The sequence below is a fragment of the Acanthaster planci genome, linkage group LG14, assembly GCF_054643075.1.
Source record: "Acanthaster planci isolate LZ-2023a linkage group LG14, COTS_SCS, whole genome shotgun sequence".
In the NCBI taxonomy this organism is placed as follows: Eukaryota; Metazoa; Echinodermata; class Asteroidea; order Valvatida; family Acanthasteridae; genus Acanthaster; species Acanthaster planci.
Window position 1 is genome coordinate 11,158,526 of NC_141790.1, and position 16,449 is coordinate 11,174,974.

The 16,449-nt window shown below is 43.3% G+C and overlaps 1 protein-coding gene across 5 annotated transcripts in view; it reads left to right on the forward strand.

Moving 5' to 3' along the window:
• LOC110980951 (beta-arrestin-1-like) overlaps positions 1 to 16,449 on the forward strand; it is a 67,676-nt gene that overhangs the window by 44,843 nt on the left and 6,384 nt on the right. For 4 of the 5 annotated variants that reach the window (XM_022238037.2, XM_087145412.1, XM_022238039.2 and 1 more), the window contains 10 exons: positions 484 to 626; positions 921 to 1,019; positions 1,929 to 2,031; positions 7,307 to 7,476; positions 8,125 to 8,285; positions 8,729 to 8,878; positions 9,083 to 9,181; positions 9,699 to 9,811; positions 14,017 to 14,068; positions 15,284 to 15,355. In XM_022238037.2, coding sequence (XP_022093729.2) covers positions 484 to 626; positions 921 to 1,019; positions 1,929 to 2,031; positions 7,307 to 7,476; positions 8,125 to 8,285; positions 8,729 to 8,878; positions 9,083 to 9,181; positions 9,699 to 9,811; positions 14,017 to 14,068; positions 15,284 to 15,355 — 1,162 coding nt within the window. The remainder of the gene's footprint in view (positions 1 to 483; positions 627 to 920; positions 1,020 to 1,928; positions 2,032 to 7,306; positions 7,477 to 8,124; positions 8,286 to 8,728; positions 8,879 to 9,082; positions 9,182 to 9,698; positions 9,812 to 14,016; positions 14,069 to 15,283; positions 15,356 to 16,449) is intronic. The other variant, XM_022238038.2, reaches the window with a different exon arrangement.

Genomic DNA, 16,449 nt, shown 5'->3' on the forward strand with positions numbered 1-16,449 from the left:
ATGTATATTCTGGGTGCAGTGGATAAAATCACCAGGATAAAGCACACTCAACATTCGTGGAGTGCACTGTAATTAAGGGGGTGCACCTTAATTCTCAGCAGCCCTTGGAAATCTGCTTACTGTACAAAAACATGTATGAACAGAACTTGAGCCTATTTTAAGATCCTGCCTAATGCACAGTTCTGTGCTTACAGGACCTGAGACAATAGGCATGACCCCAACAGCACAAAGTCTTCACCTGAGTCTTTATAAACATGGCTAGACCCTGAAATACACTTTCATGTAAAATCTACAAGGTTTCTCTGCTTACAATGCTGCTTACAAGGGTCACTATGGAATTGAACCCTGTTCTTCGCTATTTCCATAAATGTAATTCCATTGCTGTGGATTAGACCACCGCCAGCAGGAATGACACACCCCATCTGTGTACCAAGTTGCCGTGTGGCTCACCTGAGTTTGACCGTTCACCCTTGTCTTTGTCAGATGGTGTCGTCTTGGTGGACACGGAATATGTGAAGAATCGCAAGGTGTTTGTGCACGTCCTGGCGGCGTTCCGCTACGGACGGGAGGACTTGGATGTGCTGGGGCTCACGTTCCGCAAGGACCTCTACCTGGCGTCCATGCAGGTAGGTTTAGTCGGTCTGGAGAAGAAACAGACTGCGGAATATCTGACACCAAGGGAAAGCAAGAAGATGGGCTTGAGGTCTGGACAGGTTTGCTCCGTCCTTAAGAAGCACCCTCTGAACACTCAAAACGGATGCGTTACCTTTGTGATGCTGATGCAAGCCTCCTACAGTTAGCTACTTCATTTTCAGTATTTGAATTCTTAAAAAGAAATAAAGAGAAACACATTCCTCTATGGTAGTTGCGCAGAGCCAATAACCCTCTGCTGGTTTGTTTGCTTGTGGTCATTTCCTCAGGTGTACCCTCCCATCCCTGAGGAGCAGAAACCATTGACTCGTCTACAGGAGAGGCTCATCAAGAAGCTTGGAAGCAATGCATACCCGTTCGTCTTTCAGGTAAAAGAAAAAAGCCCCCCCTCTTCGATGGTCGACTTCCCCTACCTCTCCCCAGCTCAGCCCCTTCACCCCAGTGCCGACATCCTTCTCACGTTCCCAAATCCTCCCCTCTACGTATACAAATCCCACCCCAACTTTCCGCCCACTATTGTAGCCCCCACCTTAACCCCTGGTCCCCCCACCCTCAGCACCCCAACCCCTCTCCCCTTGCCAACCCTCTCCCCTTGCCAACCCTCTCCCCTTGCCAACCCTCTCCCCTTGCCAACCCTCTCCCCTTGCCAACCCCTCTCCCCTTGCCAACCCTCTCCCCTTGCCAACCCTCTCCCCTTGCCAACCCTCTCCCCTTGCCAACCCTCTCCCCTTGCCAACCCTCTCCCCTTGCCAACCCTCTCCCCTTGCCAACCCTCTCCCCTTGCCAACCCTCTCCCCTTGCCAACCCTCTCCCCTTGCCAACCCCTCTCCCCTTGCCAACCCTCTCCCCTTGCCAACCCTCTCCCCTTGCCAACCCTCTCCCCTTGCCAACCCTCTCCCCTTGCCAACCCTCTCCCCTTGCCAACCCTCTCCCCTTGCCAACCCTCTCCCCTTCACCTCCTGCCTCCAAGACGCCCTGTAGATGAAACAGGTTCAAGCTGTGAATTGGGAGAAGAATAGAGAAAAACTTGGTGTACATTTTTAAAAGTTTTGATAGAAAAGCCCAGATAATCATTTTGAAAATTGCTGTAACAAGGAATAGTCTCTTTTAACCCAATTACTCACTGGAAAGTAGAACGACTGAGTGAATTCAAACCAGTGTCACCACTGGAAGAAGACCCGGGAGAACATTTTCTGGCAGTTAGGCCACCCTTAAGCAACCTTTTTTATTTCTGGCATATATTTGCCAGCCTGATTTGTATTCTTTGAAACCCACAGTTGCCAGAGAACTCACCAGCCTCCGTCACACTACAGCCATCGCCTGAAGACAGAGAAGGCAAGCCCTGTGGCGTGGACTACGAGTTGCGGACCTATGTTGGAGGTGAGTGTGTCGCATTGAGCATGGCTGAAAGATTTGCAGTTTAATTGTTGAGGATTGCTGTAGTTATGCCATCTGGCCGTGGGGTACCTGGCTCATGTGTGTGGGCTTTTGGAAGGTTTCTGTGATCATCATAGTTTTGTGTCCTTTAGGACACTTTAGGACAATTGCCGTTCTCCATCCTTGAGTATAAATGGGTACCCCTGAATGACAATGACAAATTGTGCTCATACAATCGAGGGAGTATCAGGGGCCAATTTCATAGAGGTGTTTAAGCACAGAATTTGCTTAAGCATGAAAAAAACCTTGCTTAATGTTACCAGCTCCCTCCAGGAGTATAAATGGGTACCCCTGAATGACAATGACAAATTGTGCTTATACAATTGAAGGAGTGCTTACTTTGACGAGATGTGCAGCATGTTACTGTAAACCCTCCCTCATACAACCAACACTGGAATAAATACTGACACAAAATGATGAAACATGTTATATCAAATACCGTTATAAACACAAACATGGCTGACGCAAACCAACTCAAGTGATGTCCATTCCTGTTAGCAATTCCCTGTTCAGATTTAGCCATCAAAACAAGTGCCTTCCATACTTGTGGGCAGTGACGCCTGGTATATTGTAGCCTCTCGTCAAAATTGCCACTCAGATGCAAAGGACGATAGACATCAAATTAGCGACAAATGAATCGTCACCAGGTGCACAGAAGAAATCTCCCCAGCCCATCTCAGAGAAAGCACTCTGCTGGTGAGGGGGCGGAGATTGGTTTTTTTGTGGCACAGGGGCCAACTAATTTGCATGGTGTTCTTTCATTTACTACTGAGTGCAGATTTGTAGGTTTGCTTTGCACTGTTTCTTGTTCCTGCAAATTTGTCAGAAATGTCCCAATAGAGGTTTTTCACATGACACAACATGATGGACAAGGGCATTTCAGGAAGCATACCGTGTGTTCGTGGAGGCACATGCATTTTTGAATCTGGGTATTTTTTGAAGTTTTATGAACGCATGAATGTTGGGAGGTTTCGAAGGTGCATGCGCTTCCGCGCACATCTGTGTAACTTGAACGCTGACTGTCAAAAATCACATGACTGAAAATATTACTGGTCAACTTACTGGTAGTGCATGCATCATGGTAGTGGGTTAGAATCCACTTGGATTTGTAAAACATTTTTTTTCTGTCAGTTCTAAATTTGTCCGACTTATATTTTTACATTGGTACCAAACTTGATGAGCTCAGAATTATTTTTCGTTGATAAGAAATGTGCACAAAGTTTATGACAGAACTGATATATTTTTTCTGTGCCGGCTACACATACAAACCAAGATGGAATGTAAACTTTTATTTGAGAGATAATTTAAAAGAGAAAACTATTTTTGAGCTTAAACTTGGGAGAGTCAGTTTTGTACATGTACGTGTATGTTATTTTGACCCTTGCAAGAGTGAGAACAAGCGTGTTTTTTTACTCCCTCGAAGCCACAAATAAAATTGTAAGTTGAGATGAAAATGGATTCTAGCAGTGTTTGGGGGAACTATAAGGGTTGATGTTTGAAGGTCTCCTCTTGAGGAGCCCGGAAAATGGGTGAAGTGAGATTTGTTTTGGCCGCAAGTTGGATGTCTGGGGAGAAGCGGTGTTTATTTTTCAGCAGCTGAGGTAACTGAGGTATTTCAGCGTTGAAGACGTGTGTGGACTGCTGAGCAGGGCGCTTTAATTTAGTAGGTCTCCAGAGTGGGACTTGCCGATAGACAAGCCGCTGACACCGTTTTCTTGAGTATTAAGTGACGTTTTTCTTTTACCCTGGAGTTGCACAGTGCAGTTCAGCTTCAGCTAGTGTGCCATGCCAAAGTCGTAGACGATTTGAAGTTCTGTTTTCTTTTGAACAGTGATCGTTCATGCTTATATGGAGGAGACGATAGAGATGATAGTCCGTCACGGGTCACATGTTGTGGCCAGGTGCATGTAGGTACATTTAGCACCTTTCAGTCATCACTGGACAGAGGCAGGTGAGGCGGAAGTGCCTTGCCCTAAGTGTGCAGTTGGCAGGTGTTGACCTGTTATGAAAAAAACAAGACACTTTTATTTTTCAATTAAAATTTTCCACCAAACCAAAAAGAGGTGACTGAAGCTTGCTTTCAACAAATGACCTCTAGAATTCTAGTTTAGAACTGAGTAGTACATGTGCCTGATGATGTACTTGTACATGTACCCATAGCTCACATGCGTATGTATGAGCCCCGAGCTGGACCAAGAGAGGGCGCTCTTTTCCTAGCAACGGAGGTTCCATTGGTCGGAACTGCACTCCACTGCACGCGTTAGGCGTTAGAGTCACATCGCTACCAGCAAAATGAATACTCCTGACCAACCTGGCTCTTTCTGGCAGATGAGGGGGTGCTTCTGCTCAAGGCAGATATTGTGTTTCATTGTAGCATTGATTTCCAGTTTATTGGTTTCTTCACTTTTATTGTTGGGGGGGATTTTGTCACAGCGGTAATTCAGTTCATACCTAGAATAGAAGTATAAAGTCCTATGCAGAATTCAAAAGATCAAGCATTGTATTGAAAGGTTCTGTTTATTTGAAGACACCCATCCAAGTAACTTTTTCTTCATACTAAATTGATTGTGTCATTATTTTTCTGTGTGATACTAAAGAAAGGGATTCCAGGATGGGTTATGTTTAGACCTTTTGTTTTGGATAAGCAGTCTGAATTACCTGGCAGTGAAAAACACTGTCATTAGCCGTGGGCCAACCCCTGCCAAAAATCCAGAACAGTTTGCACACAGGGGAACGCAACGAAGCTTCCTTAGCAGCATGACTCATGGCATTGCAAATGGCTTCATGTCTCGATAACTGGGCTAAAAAAGGGGCCGAAAATGGAGCACTCTTCCTCTTCGCTACATCGTTAGGGTCCAAAGTCCAAGACTTGCTCGTGCTTGTCAGCTTTCAATTCCGTCAGCGTCAAAGCTTATTAAAGGCCGGTCCGTACCCGATTTGAAATCGAAGCAAATCTAATGACGCCAGGATCCGTCCAAGGCGGACATTCCATCTGTCGCCTCGTCGCTGTCCTGACGAATTCGCTCTTGTTGCTCTCATGAGCAAGTTGACCAAATAGCGGTTGTGCCAATTTTTTTATGCATTCAATTTTAGGCTCCTTCCCAAGTTGTACCCAAAATGCCCTGCGGCTCATACTCTTTATGTTCTTGTGTTCTGAGAGATAGGCTATTTAAATTGATACAAGTGTACCAGTACATAGACATGACGTAAATTTGTAGGCATACAATAAATTAATTGAATTTGAATTTCTGAATTACATTTTAATAGTTTGGGGTGGGGTTGTGATTGTTTTGTACTGCACACTTGTGGATTCTTCCACACTGCTTTGAAGCGACTCCATGGAAGGTGAATTTCTAACCTTCCCTCTTCTCCAAATTTCAAAGCAGTGTGTTTGTAGTACACTCCTTTCGATCGGTCATTGACGGAGACTTGGTCGTTCATACACTGTAAGGGCACTTTTCATAGATGCACTCACCCATTTCTGGGCCAGCCTGGTTGCTGGATGTGCCATCTTGTCTGTTGATCCTACAGCAGGCAAGTATCTGCTGCAGTTCCCCAACCTTAGAAGCCTCCTCCCCCCCCAAAAAAAAATCAATCCAAAAAACGATTGGAGTGGTCAGTTTATTTGATCTCAAAATGACCATTTCCATCGGTTGTTTGTGTTACTGTTGGATTTGCTCCCCCCCCGTCCCAAAAGTGCCGCACCTGTTCACAATCAAACCAAGGATGGCCAGGATTCCCAGGTTTTCCCTGCTTTTATTTTCAACGGTTCCATTGATCCCAGAGAGTAATTACATTGAGAAGCAAGCCAGCTGAATCAATGCATTGTGTGCGTGCACAAAAAAACAAAAAGAGACTTCGATGACCACTGAGGCACTGTGACGGAAATATAGCACGTCCTGGAATTATACCAAGGGAAAATTATAGAAACTATCCCTGCTGTTTTTTATTTCGTTAACAGGAAGAATTGTTCAGATCATTTTGCACAGAAACAAAATTAAAATACATGTATTAGGATTTGTATATGTTTTGGGGTTGTAAAAAGTCTGTTAAAATTATGACCAATTCTGTTGCGAATGTGAAATACATATATACATATGTTTTAAAGAATTTGAATCTAAAAGTCCCATTTGTGAGTTTATTCTGTTTAGACAAAGTTAACAAAACTCCATTAAAAAATTAAAAGACATTATTACCTCACTGTTTTCGGTAAAAGAAATATTTTATGAGTGACCTACATGTATGTGACATCTCAAAGCCCAGGAAACCGTAGTTTAGATTGGTGTGGCCATAACCTGTTTCTACATGTACATTTAGCTTGGAATAGAAATGTCTTGGTTTTCTGCAATGCTACAAGGCAATTTTTTTTTCTTTTTCATGGCTGATGTCGTTATGTTATTAATACATACACTGCCAGTTTCTGGTCCCATTTGAGGGAAAAGCACACAGTAATATGGATAATACATCCAATTCATCAAAAATTGCCATCCACGGCAGGTGCATCTGTCAGCATTGTCGTTGCAGTTTATTGGTGGACATGTATGGTCCAAATGGAATGAAAGAGCTCACAGTAAGCATTAACTGCTTGATGGAAGAGAAATTTAATCATTCATTTATTTTGATGCCCTGTCTTGTATTTCGGGAAATTTACGGTCAAGAAGCCTTTTTGCTCACAGTGTTGATGGGGTCATGTTGTAAATTATGAAATCATTGAGTGAAGTGCTCTGAGAGAGAGGGAATTACATGCATGTGTTCTCTTGCCTCTGTTCAGAGAACGGTTTTTTTTTTGTTTCTTTGTTTGAGTAGAACTTAGTAAAGTCATCCGGCATTTTGCTGATTCCAGACCTGCAACTGGTCGGTTGGCTTGTTTAGATGGATATCGACTCAGTTATTGGGTTCATTTTGGTTTGTACATCTGCTTGTTAGGAGTAGATATTGCAAAACATATATGGGCTAAATGCAGTATTCCGTTGGTCAGTGGTTGGAACCCCCCTAGGTCAGTTTTCCCTCTTTCAACCGATCATCGGTTCAGTCCAAACATAGATGTACAGCACTGTTGCAGTACAGTTTGTTGGTCTGAAGTCTCCTTCATTTGATATTCTTTGTGCAGCGAAACATAGATTTGAAATTATTCATTCACAGTTACTTTAGTCTTTGTGTATACACACTTCCTCTTTTTTAATCTCTGGATTGTACTTCTCTCTCTCTCTCATTGCAGACTCGATCGATGAGAAGCCCCACAAGAGGAACTCGGTCAACCTGGCCATCCGTAAGGTGACCTACGCCAATCCTGAAATGCCCATCGCCCAGCCCAGCGAGGAGGTCACCAAGACGTTCATCATGAGCACCAACTCTCCCTTGCACCTGGAGGCGTCGCTGGACAAAGGGGTCATTGTCTTGCCTTTTGTGTCTCGCTTAATTGATCTGAAACACTGTAGAACAGTTGTTTGTGAAAGACTTGCATCCAGGCTGAGAAAAGGTTGGGGACATTTTGTAGTGGAAGGACTTGGATTGTATTTGAGTGGTCTATGGTTCCTTTCCCAAGGGAAACATTTGAGGAAGAGTGTCTTCCAACCAGGTGATTAATGGGAATCCTTAAAAAAGTGCCTTGTGTCAGTCGTGTAGGTAGAGGAAAGCAGCACATTTTCTGTGGGGTGCTTCACTTGCACATCAGTGGTCAGAGGTTCACATTCGTTTAAAGCAAACTGGATGAGACTGTTGCATTTTAGGCCCTGTCCAAAACGGGCTTCCAGAGCTACAGCGAGGTCTATTGTCTGCACGTCCCCGCATATTGCCAATAGAGTGAAGACCTAGACCCAGCTCAAGACAGCAGATTTGGATGCAGCCTTTGTTGCGATGTATGCAACGCATATTAAACATAAGGCGCATCGAACAGCAACTATTTATGCAAGGGGCACTGTTGGTTACACTGCTGGAATTTCACTTTCTTTACTAGTGGTTCACTTCCTGTCAGTCCCGATCACTTGATCGGTCTCATTCTGACGTTTCCCTCTCTCGCTTCCTACTTGTCCACAGATGTACTTTCACGGCGAGAAGATAGCCGTCAACATCCAAATCACAAACAACTCCAAGCGGGAGGTGAAGAAGATCAAAATTCTGGTCAAGCAGTACGCCGACATCTGCCTCTTCAACAAGGCCAACTACAAGTGCTGCGTGGCCTACTTTGAAACCGACAAGTGCGTGCTCTTGCCCACTTTCTTTGGTCTCACTTTGATGTATCCATGAAGTAGCTTTACTCAGTCATGTCAAGAGGGGAAATCGTCCCGAGCTTAGGCTGAGCAGAACTAGTCCTCTCTTGAACATTGTACTTGGAGTTGACAACTGCGTTCACAAAGCCTGCAATTTCTGGTTGTGTAATGGCCTCCCAGTATATGCATATTTGATCATGTGAATGCATTTTATATGACATCTCCGACTCCTTTGGTAAATAATTGCAATGCAAGCCCAAGTGAGCGAATGCTTTGAATTATTGATTTGTTGCAGATATTAGCATTTTGCTGTAAAAATTTGAACAATGGACTAAAATATTGAAAGTGAATATGACTTGGTGTATTTTACTGCATTGAACTTTTTGTCATCTTAATTTTTGTTTTCCTTTTTTCCCCCTGTGCTCTGCCAGGGCGTCCGATGGTTTGCCAGTCTTGCCTAGCCACACCCTATCCAAAGTCTTTTACGTCACCCCTCTGCTTGCCAACAACAAGCACAAACGAGGTCTGGCCCTCGACGGCAAGCTCAAACACGAGGACACAAATCTGGCCACTTCGACAATGTGAGTAATCTCATCATGGGGGACAAAATGGGCAAAGCCCAGTACCAACATTTTCTTAACCCCCCATCTTGAATTTTGTGACAAACTGTTTGAATTTTAAGCAGTCTTGTTTTTATTCTATCAAGGGGATCTAAATTTGAGAAGTTTTAGACGCTGCATCTTACCAGTCACATTAAAAGGCTTGTTTTACGTCCTCACCAACAGGTTCAAACCCTGTGAGAAGGGGCGGGAAGACGCAGAGAATATCCATGGCATTGTGGTCCAGTACAAGGTCAAATGCTCCTTGGATGTGCCATTTTCAAGGTGAGATGGCCAACTTCCCACTCTGTGCTGCTATCTTAGCTTGCCCGTGCCGCTGGCACCTCACAACCCACAGCCCTTAATCCTCAATCTCAATCCAGCCCTCAACCACGAGTGTTTCCTTGTTCACAAGCTGTAACTCACAGCCCATAGCCCATATCCTGTGACCCAGAGCCTGTAATTGACAATCTGTAACTCAGAGCCCAATATACCCAGAGCCCATAACTCAGAGCCCATAACTCAGAGCCCATTACAAAGAGCCCATAACCAAGAGCCCATTACCCAGTGCCCATAACCAAGAGTCCATTACCCATAACCCAGAGCCTATAACCCAGAGCCCATAACCCAAAGCCCTTAACCCAGAGCCCATAAACCCAGAGCCCGTAACCCAGAGCCCATAACCCACGTACTCTGCAATGTTACAGTACAACTAAACTGTTAATACTTTGGATCAATTAACTTGTACAATCTTACCAGATGTCACAATATTTCTCCTTCATCTTTTCCTACATACATTCAGGCCCTTGTCAGTCCTCCTGCCGTTCATCCTGACACACCCCAAGCCAGAGCAGCCAGCAGAGTCCTTCCCTGCACCTCCCAACCCAGAGCAAAGACAGCAGAAGGAAGAAGCCCGTAAGTATCCCTTGTTCAACACCCCATCCCCTCCCCCATCGGTGGCCGGAAGGGAGAGGGTGTCCAGAGGAATTCTGAAATTCACAAATCTTTTGCAATCCCCCCAGTGGGGGATTATTCACAAGATGGCCGTTTTGGATTATGTGCCCTGAACCCACTTCATGTTTTGAACACTCTGAATGGGAAGGAGCCTGACCAGTTTGCTACAATGACAGGTTTAGCCTCGCTTTGTTCGGGAAATAAAGGTGACAGACAAGGCTTTTTATGCATAATTTAGAACAAGCTGCCAGAGTACAAGGATGATCATTGATAATTTGCCCCCTTAGCCTCATCTTCATTTCTTCAGATGGGATTTCAAGCTATTCATGGTGACAGACAACTAAGGTGGAAAGCTTGCGGTAGCACCCTGAATGGATACGATCTCTTTCATTCCTTCACTTACCAAGTTAATAGAAGAATTTATACAGGTATCGCTTTGATTTCAATTCTAGATGGCTGACCGGAGAAAAACCCCGTTTTCCTAGCTCTGCTAAAGAGGAAATAGTGCTCAGTGACTGTATGTGCTATTCAGAAATTAGCTTAGGATGAGTCACAGGCTCTACGGTTCATGTCTTACCCAGCTGTTTCTGTTATTAACACAAAAAGTGTCTTTGCTTTGCTAACTCCTTTGCTTGTAGGTCCGTGAGATTGGTTCCTAGTTCTTCATCATTAATTGTTTGTTTTGCTTGTTGACTTGGTTCATAGTGAAACTGACTGAGAAGGAGGTGTATTCTAGAGGTACAAAGAATCCTGTTAATCCAGTTGGCCAGGGTGGGATTCGAACCGTGGTCACATACTTCAAAAGTTTAAGGCAACTTACAAGTCACCAGAATGCCCCGCCCCTTTTCCCTCAAGCTTCTGATTTAAACCATTATGTTACATGCATCATTGGTGAGATTTCTCGGCTTTTTAGCAGATTTTATGTTTTTTGGTTTTGGATTTCAGCTTTTGTTCCTCACTGGCAGTGTACAGAAGTATAGGAAATTTTCACAGTTTAGCTTCTTTATGCCTTTTTTCAGCTGTTTTTAGCTATTGTTATCGTTGGTCAATCTCACCCCTTGGTTTCATTTTCCACAAATTGAAAAGTAACATTTGAGACACTCAAAGTCAGGAAAAACATATTATCATCATCTTTCCTTTAAAAGTTCCTTCAAAAGTTTGTTAAAATCTTCAGTGCCCATCATGTGGACTTAAAAAATTTGATCCATAAAAATGTTACAATACGGTGAAGACAAACCCGTCACTTTTTAATTTGGCCAAGGGATATTGTTGTCTTCATGCCTTTTAATTACGTGTACAGAATTTTTTACTCATCGGCAAAAACCCCATTTCCCCTTTTTTGGGCACAGTGGGTCCCAACATCTACCCATTAAATCTTGATCGCTTCTACGTGTACAAGGAAAGACTCTGGTGACAAATTTGAGTACTGCTGCTAACACAAGTTCCTCCAATCTGACGTAAAGGTTGTTTGTCTGAGTCAAGCAAAGGACGTTGACCTCTCTTCTCTTATTACAACATCATTAGAGAGGCACGGTGCCATCCAATACGTTATTCCACAGTGGGTCTGAAAGGTCACACATGCAGCAGTTGGTCACACGTACATCATTTTGAAAAACACAGTTTCTTCCTTAATGGAGCTGTATTTTGATTAGAGAAAAAATGAACTTGTGGTATTCCTTTTGAGATTGCCACATAAGTAAAAAGTATCTCATGAAGCACAGGCACGTGGGACTGGATTTCAGAATTTAAATCTTAAAGCCATTTGTTTCCGTAATTTTACTTTAGTTTTCTCCCTTCTTTCTGTGTTAGTTATAGTACTTGTACTTGGACTAGTACTTGTACTTGGACTAGTACTTGTACTTGGACTAGTACTTGTACTTGGACTAGTACTTGTACTTGGACTAGTACTTGTACTCAAACTTGAACTCGAGTACCTTTTTATGTACTCTTACTCGTACTCATGAAAAAGTACTTGTGGTCATACTCATTCTTGTGGGAAAGTACTTGTGCAAAAGTACTTGTGCTGATACTCGTACTCGTGGAAAAGTACTTGATTACAACCCTGGAACAAAGTGAGCTCTTTGCTTGACATTTCCCCTAGTTTGGCATCCTGCTGAAAAATGGATATTCTGGTAGAGAAACTGTCGAGGATTTTGTATTTTGGAAGATTCTTTCAAAGATTTTTGGCTCCAAAGTGTCCCTGGTAACTTGTGACTTGTCTTGTTGGGTTGGATTACGTGTTTTCTCGATACAAATGACCTCTGCAATGGGAAAGAAGACTCGAGTAGTCTTGTCCCCTGAAGAGCAAAGTTCTTCGACCGCTGGATGATTAAATCACTGCACGTTTGTGAGATACACAGCTGTGTAAATTTTAAGGTAAAAAGATTCTGTGCCATTACGTTTGCATCCAGGACACTTGGGATTGAAAAAAAAACCTGCGAAGATGAAAATTTTGTTCTTCTGTTTTCCTCCAAATGTCAGAGTAATTCAGTTCATGAGTGATGTCATCCTTGAAAGGATTTGGACATTTTATCTGTGGTTTATCGGAGCACTTAAGACTTGATTAGAGTTTGTGATGCTGTTGCTGTTTATAACTTGGCCATTATCCAAAAAAGGTACAGATGAAACGAAGGATATGATTGAGAAAGGGGATTGGTTTTATTTCAACAATTTCAGCTGCTGAAAATAAGCATATCACATTGTCAGGTTACATTTCAGCTGCTGAAAATAAAGCATATCACATTGTCGGGCTACATTTCAGCTGCTGAAAATAAGCATACCACATTGTCAGGTTACATTTTGTATTTGGGGGTACATTTGTGACTATCCGTTGTCTAAAACCAAGGAGTCCCAAAAGGACCCAGGGTCACAGTGATGCCAAAAGCTCTCATCCTGGAGGAATGAGGCCAATTAAATCATAATGTGACTGGACTACACGGTAGCTGCTGAGCGAGCGCAAGTGTCTGTATGCCTGACATTTTAAATTAGTAATCATCTTTAAGTGCCTGTGTTGTCATGGTTTTGGTTCAACGCATTGGTTGCCGTGGAAGCAAATTGTATCACAGCTCTAACAATCCTCTGCCCGGCATCTTTAAACAACTGCGGTGAAAAATGTAAGAACTCCCTCCCTGGAAGTTGGAGTGTGCCGATGCACTGAAATATAAATTTGCCAAGACCTGAATCATTCAACAAAATTTGTCCGTTAGGTGTCTGTAACTATAAATAGAACCAAAAGAAAGACATTGTTGCCGAAGTGAGAGTTCATCCGAGTGTAGCTGTCGGGAGCGATCAATTAATGGACATCAGGTGCATGGAATCCGAACCCTTTGAAGACAACCCCAGGTGCGCAGGTGGCGAGCCCTGCTCCCTCATTCATGATAAAAGAACCACTTTGGAGATGATTCAAACTGATAGGGTCCCTGTGCACATGAAACAAAAAGCTAACATCAGTTCCCCCCGCTGCTCCATGCGCCCACACACGTAGCGAATTAATGAGATGGCTATTATGCAGTCGGCAGTTGGCTGACAGCTGGCGACCTTCAAGCTGCATTTTTATTTCTTTTATTGATGAGTGGCCGTACCGCTAACCTCCGCCCATAAATTGAAACCCTGACTTTTATTGTCCGCCCGTGACTCTGGGCACAGTCTTTTGTATTGATGCAAAGGATTCTGGGAAAATAACGTTGCTTCATGATTGGCCATTAATTTGATGAAATGTACATGTAGCAATTTCAACCTCTACAAAAAAAATCAGCTTTTACAAATGTGACCCTACATGCACCTGACAAAATCAATTGGCAGTGATCACCAGAAGCACTTTGGAGTTCAGGCATTTAAAAAACCTTTCACAATGCAAATGTGCCAAGAAAATAAACACCCTGGCCCTAATCTGCTTTGAGCGGAACAAAAGAGGGCGTGTTTTCGGGTACTCACCACATAGGCGCGCCATGAGGTGCGCAAGTAAATGCGCATTTGACGCGGAGCACGTTAAATACGTGTAACTAATGTACTCCGGCATGTATGGTCTTTGCGTACCCACTTATAACCACCTGTCTTTCTTTTTGCCGATTGGGGGTGCATTTCAGCTCGGCGTGAATAAAGTCCAACAAATTATCTACCTTAAATGTATAAACTCTTTTTCAGCATTTCCTTTGCTTTGTTTGCAGTGGAAGCACAGCAGGAAGCGCTCGACACCAATCTGATCAACTTTGATACCAAGTAAGTCCGTTGTTTGCCATGTGTGATTAAAAAAAATCTTCAAAGGATTATTATTTAGGCATGTTTCTCAGCAGTGGCGTAATATTTCCAGCTAGGATTGAGATTTCTAAGTCTAGCCCTGCAAGTAATGAAAGATGGTAATTTCTAATTTGGCATCAAAGGCCTAAGTCAGCAAATGAGTACATGCGTGATTATCTAGAACATTCCCCCTGTGGTCATGCTTTGTTGTGCATGGTGCTTGCTCTGTCCTCATTGGCTGATTGGTGGCAACCAGCTGTTTGTCATGCGCATCTCATTAGGTTGCCTGGTTATTACTGGATTCTCATTGGTTCAGGAATTGGCCTTCTCCATTTGCCCTGCTGTCATTCGCTGCCAGGTGGTTAGTTGCTGCTTAATACATGTATGTGCATCTTATTAGCTGGCTTTGATTCCCTAGGCTTTTGTTGGTCCTAGAGTTTAAACCTCCAAAAAGCCTTGTTTTTTTCATTCGTACAGAAAGATTTGGAACATTAGTTATCGTAGGAAAATGTTTGAATACATATTAGATAAAATGGTTGGTTATGCAAGTTGCAGTTTTTTGGGGGGCGGTTGGCAGAGAGTAATGCTCCTTTTTGGATTTTTTTTCACTAACAATATTTTAGGCATGTTGTCATTCGTGCTTTTAACATGAAATAGTTTTTTTTGTTTCAGAATGTATGCATATGTATTATTTCCATTCTCCTTCCCCATGTGTCCCGAATCAAGAATGTTGATGCAGTGTTCGTAAGCCTTATCTCTGGTTACAATGTTTTTTTTTTCCAAAATGTTTTTATTTTGAATACAAAGAAGACAAGAAAAACTTGCTCCCCTATTGCATCCATGCTACCATTCTTTCTGGCCCTTTCCGTTTATACTGTCATTAAACCAGACCTTGATCCCAAGGAATGCAAGATTGACAATGGAATCTTCGCTTGAGCATCACCCTTTCTTTTAATTTCACGTTGAGCAAATTTAACATTTACTTCTTCAAACCCAAAATGTCTTTGTATTACTATCCCTCGATATTTTGTTGCCTAACGCTGATTAACATTTTTGCAATGTTTGATTTGAATTCTTTTCCCCACCCCTCCGCTCCCTCCCCCTCCCCGTCCCCCTCCCCCTTCCCCCTTTGTCTGGGTTGGGCATGTGCTTTACTTTGTGCACGACTTTCTCTCCTCGCTTCGCCCACCCCCCCAGGAATGACCCTAACAGACGGGCAGGGAAATATTGTGTTGGCCAAACCTACATGCCCGGCATGCTAAATCCCAGGTAGTAATAACTAACTCGCAGTTTGTGATGCACTGTCAGTCGGCACTTTAGTCACGGTTGTATATTCAGGTGTCTGGAGGAAACAAAGCGAAAATTTGCTCCAGCCGAAATGAGCTACGTCAAAAGGAGCTTCCGTCAGTGATTAAATTGATTTTCATGTCGAGATACAGGGTGGAAATGAACTCTGAAGATAGCTTCAATTATTGCTCCAAAATCTTCCAAAAGGATAAAATTTTATAGAATGCTGTTGAATATCACAGTTACAAAACATTAGAGGGGGAAACTTTCCTGGAGTTGAACTGTTCCTGACAACTCTTTAACCGTTTTGGGAAGTCTTCTCAGATCAGTACATTGACCCACATTTATCCTCTGATTGTGTGAAAAGCTGCCAGCTTCTTTTCTGACCCAGTTTCATCGGGAAACTACAAATAACCAACCTGAGACATTGCCAAAAGCGTTCTTTCCTGCCTGGACGTGTGAGCTGTCTTTTCATGCCTGGCCGTGGCCCATTTTGGCTGGGTGCTTTGTTTCCTCCGTCCCTTTTGCACGGGTGCACCAACGAATGACCTTCTCCGTTCACTGGCACTTGAGACTGAATTGCTCGTCTTGCTAGTGGACTCTGTAATAGGTGTGTCACGCAGCATGGCAGAACGGATGCGATCCACACTTGAAAGCATCAATAGTTGGCCGTCTATCAGGGTTTTTTGGGGTGAGAATACCACAAGATTTCTCAAATAACGGCCCAAAGCATATATCTGTACTCTCTATAACCGTTTGAGCACCGAGGCTGTGTAAATTGTGACTGGATGCTGCAAAATGAGCATTAAGGCATTTTTCAGTAATTATGTTTAATTTTGCATTAGCGTACACACCTCTTTGTTTGGATGTATTACTCAGTTCAGCATCCTGATGAGACTAGACATTAATCAGGTGAAAAATGTTGAGGGCTTCCATTGACAAACACTGTGGGAGATTCTTTCAAAGGCCTTAACACACATGTACACGTAACTCAAATCGTTAGGTTGGGTCACATCCACTTACACATGTTTATGAACCCCAGTAACGGGCGACGCCTTTTGCCAGCTGCTACCCAC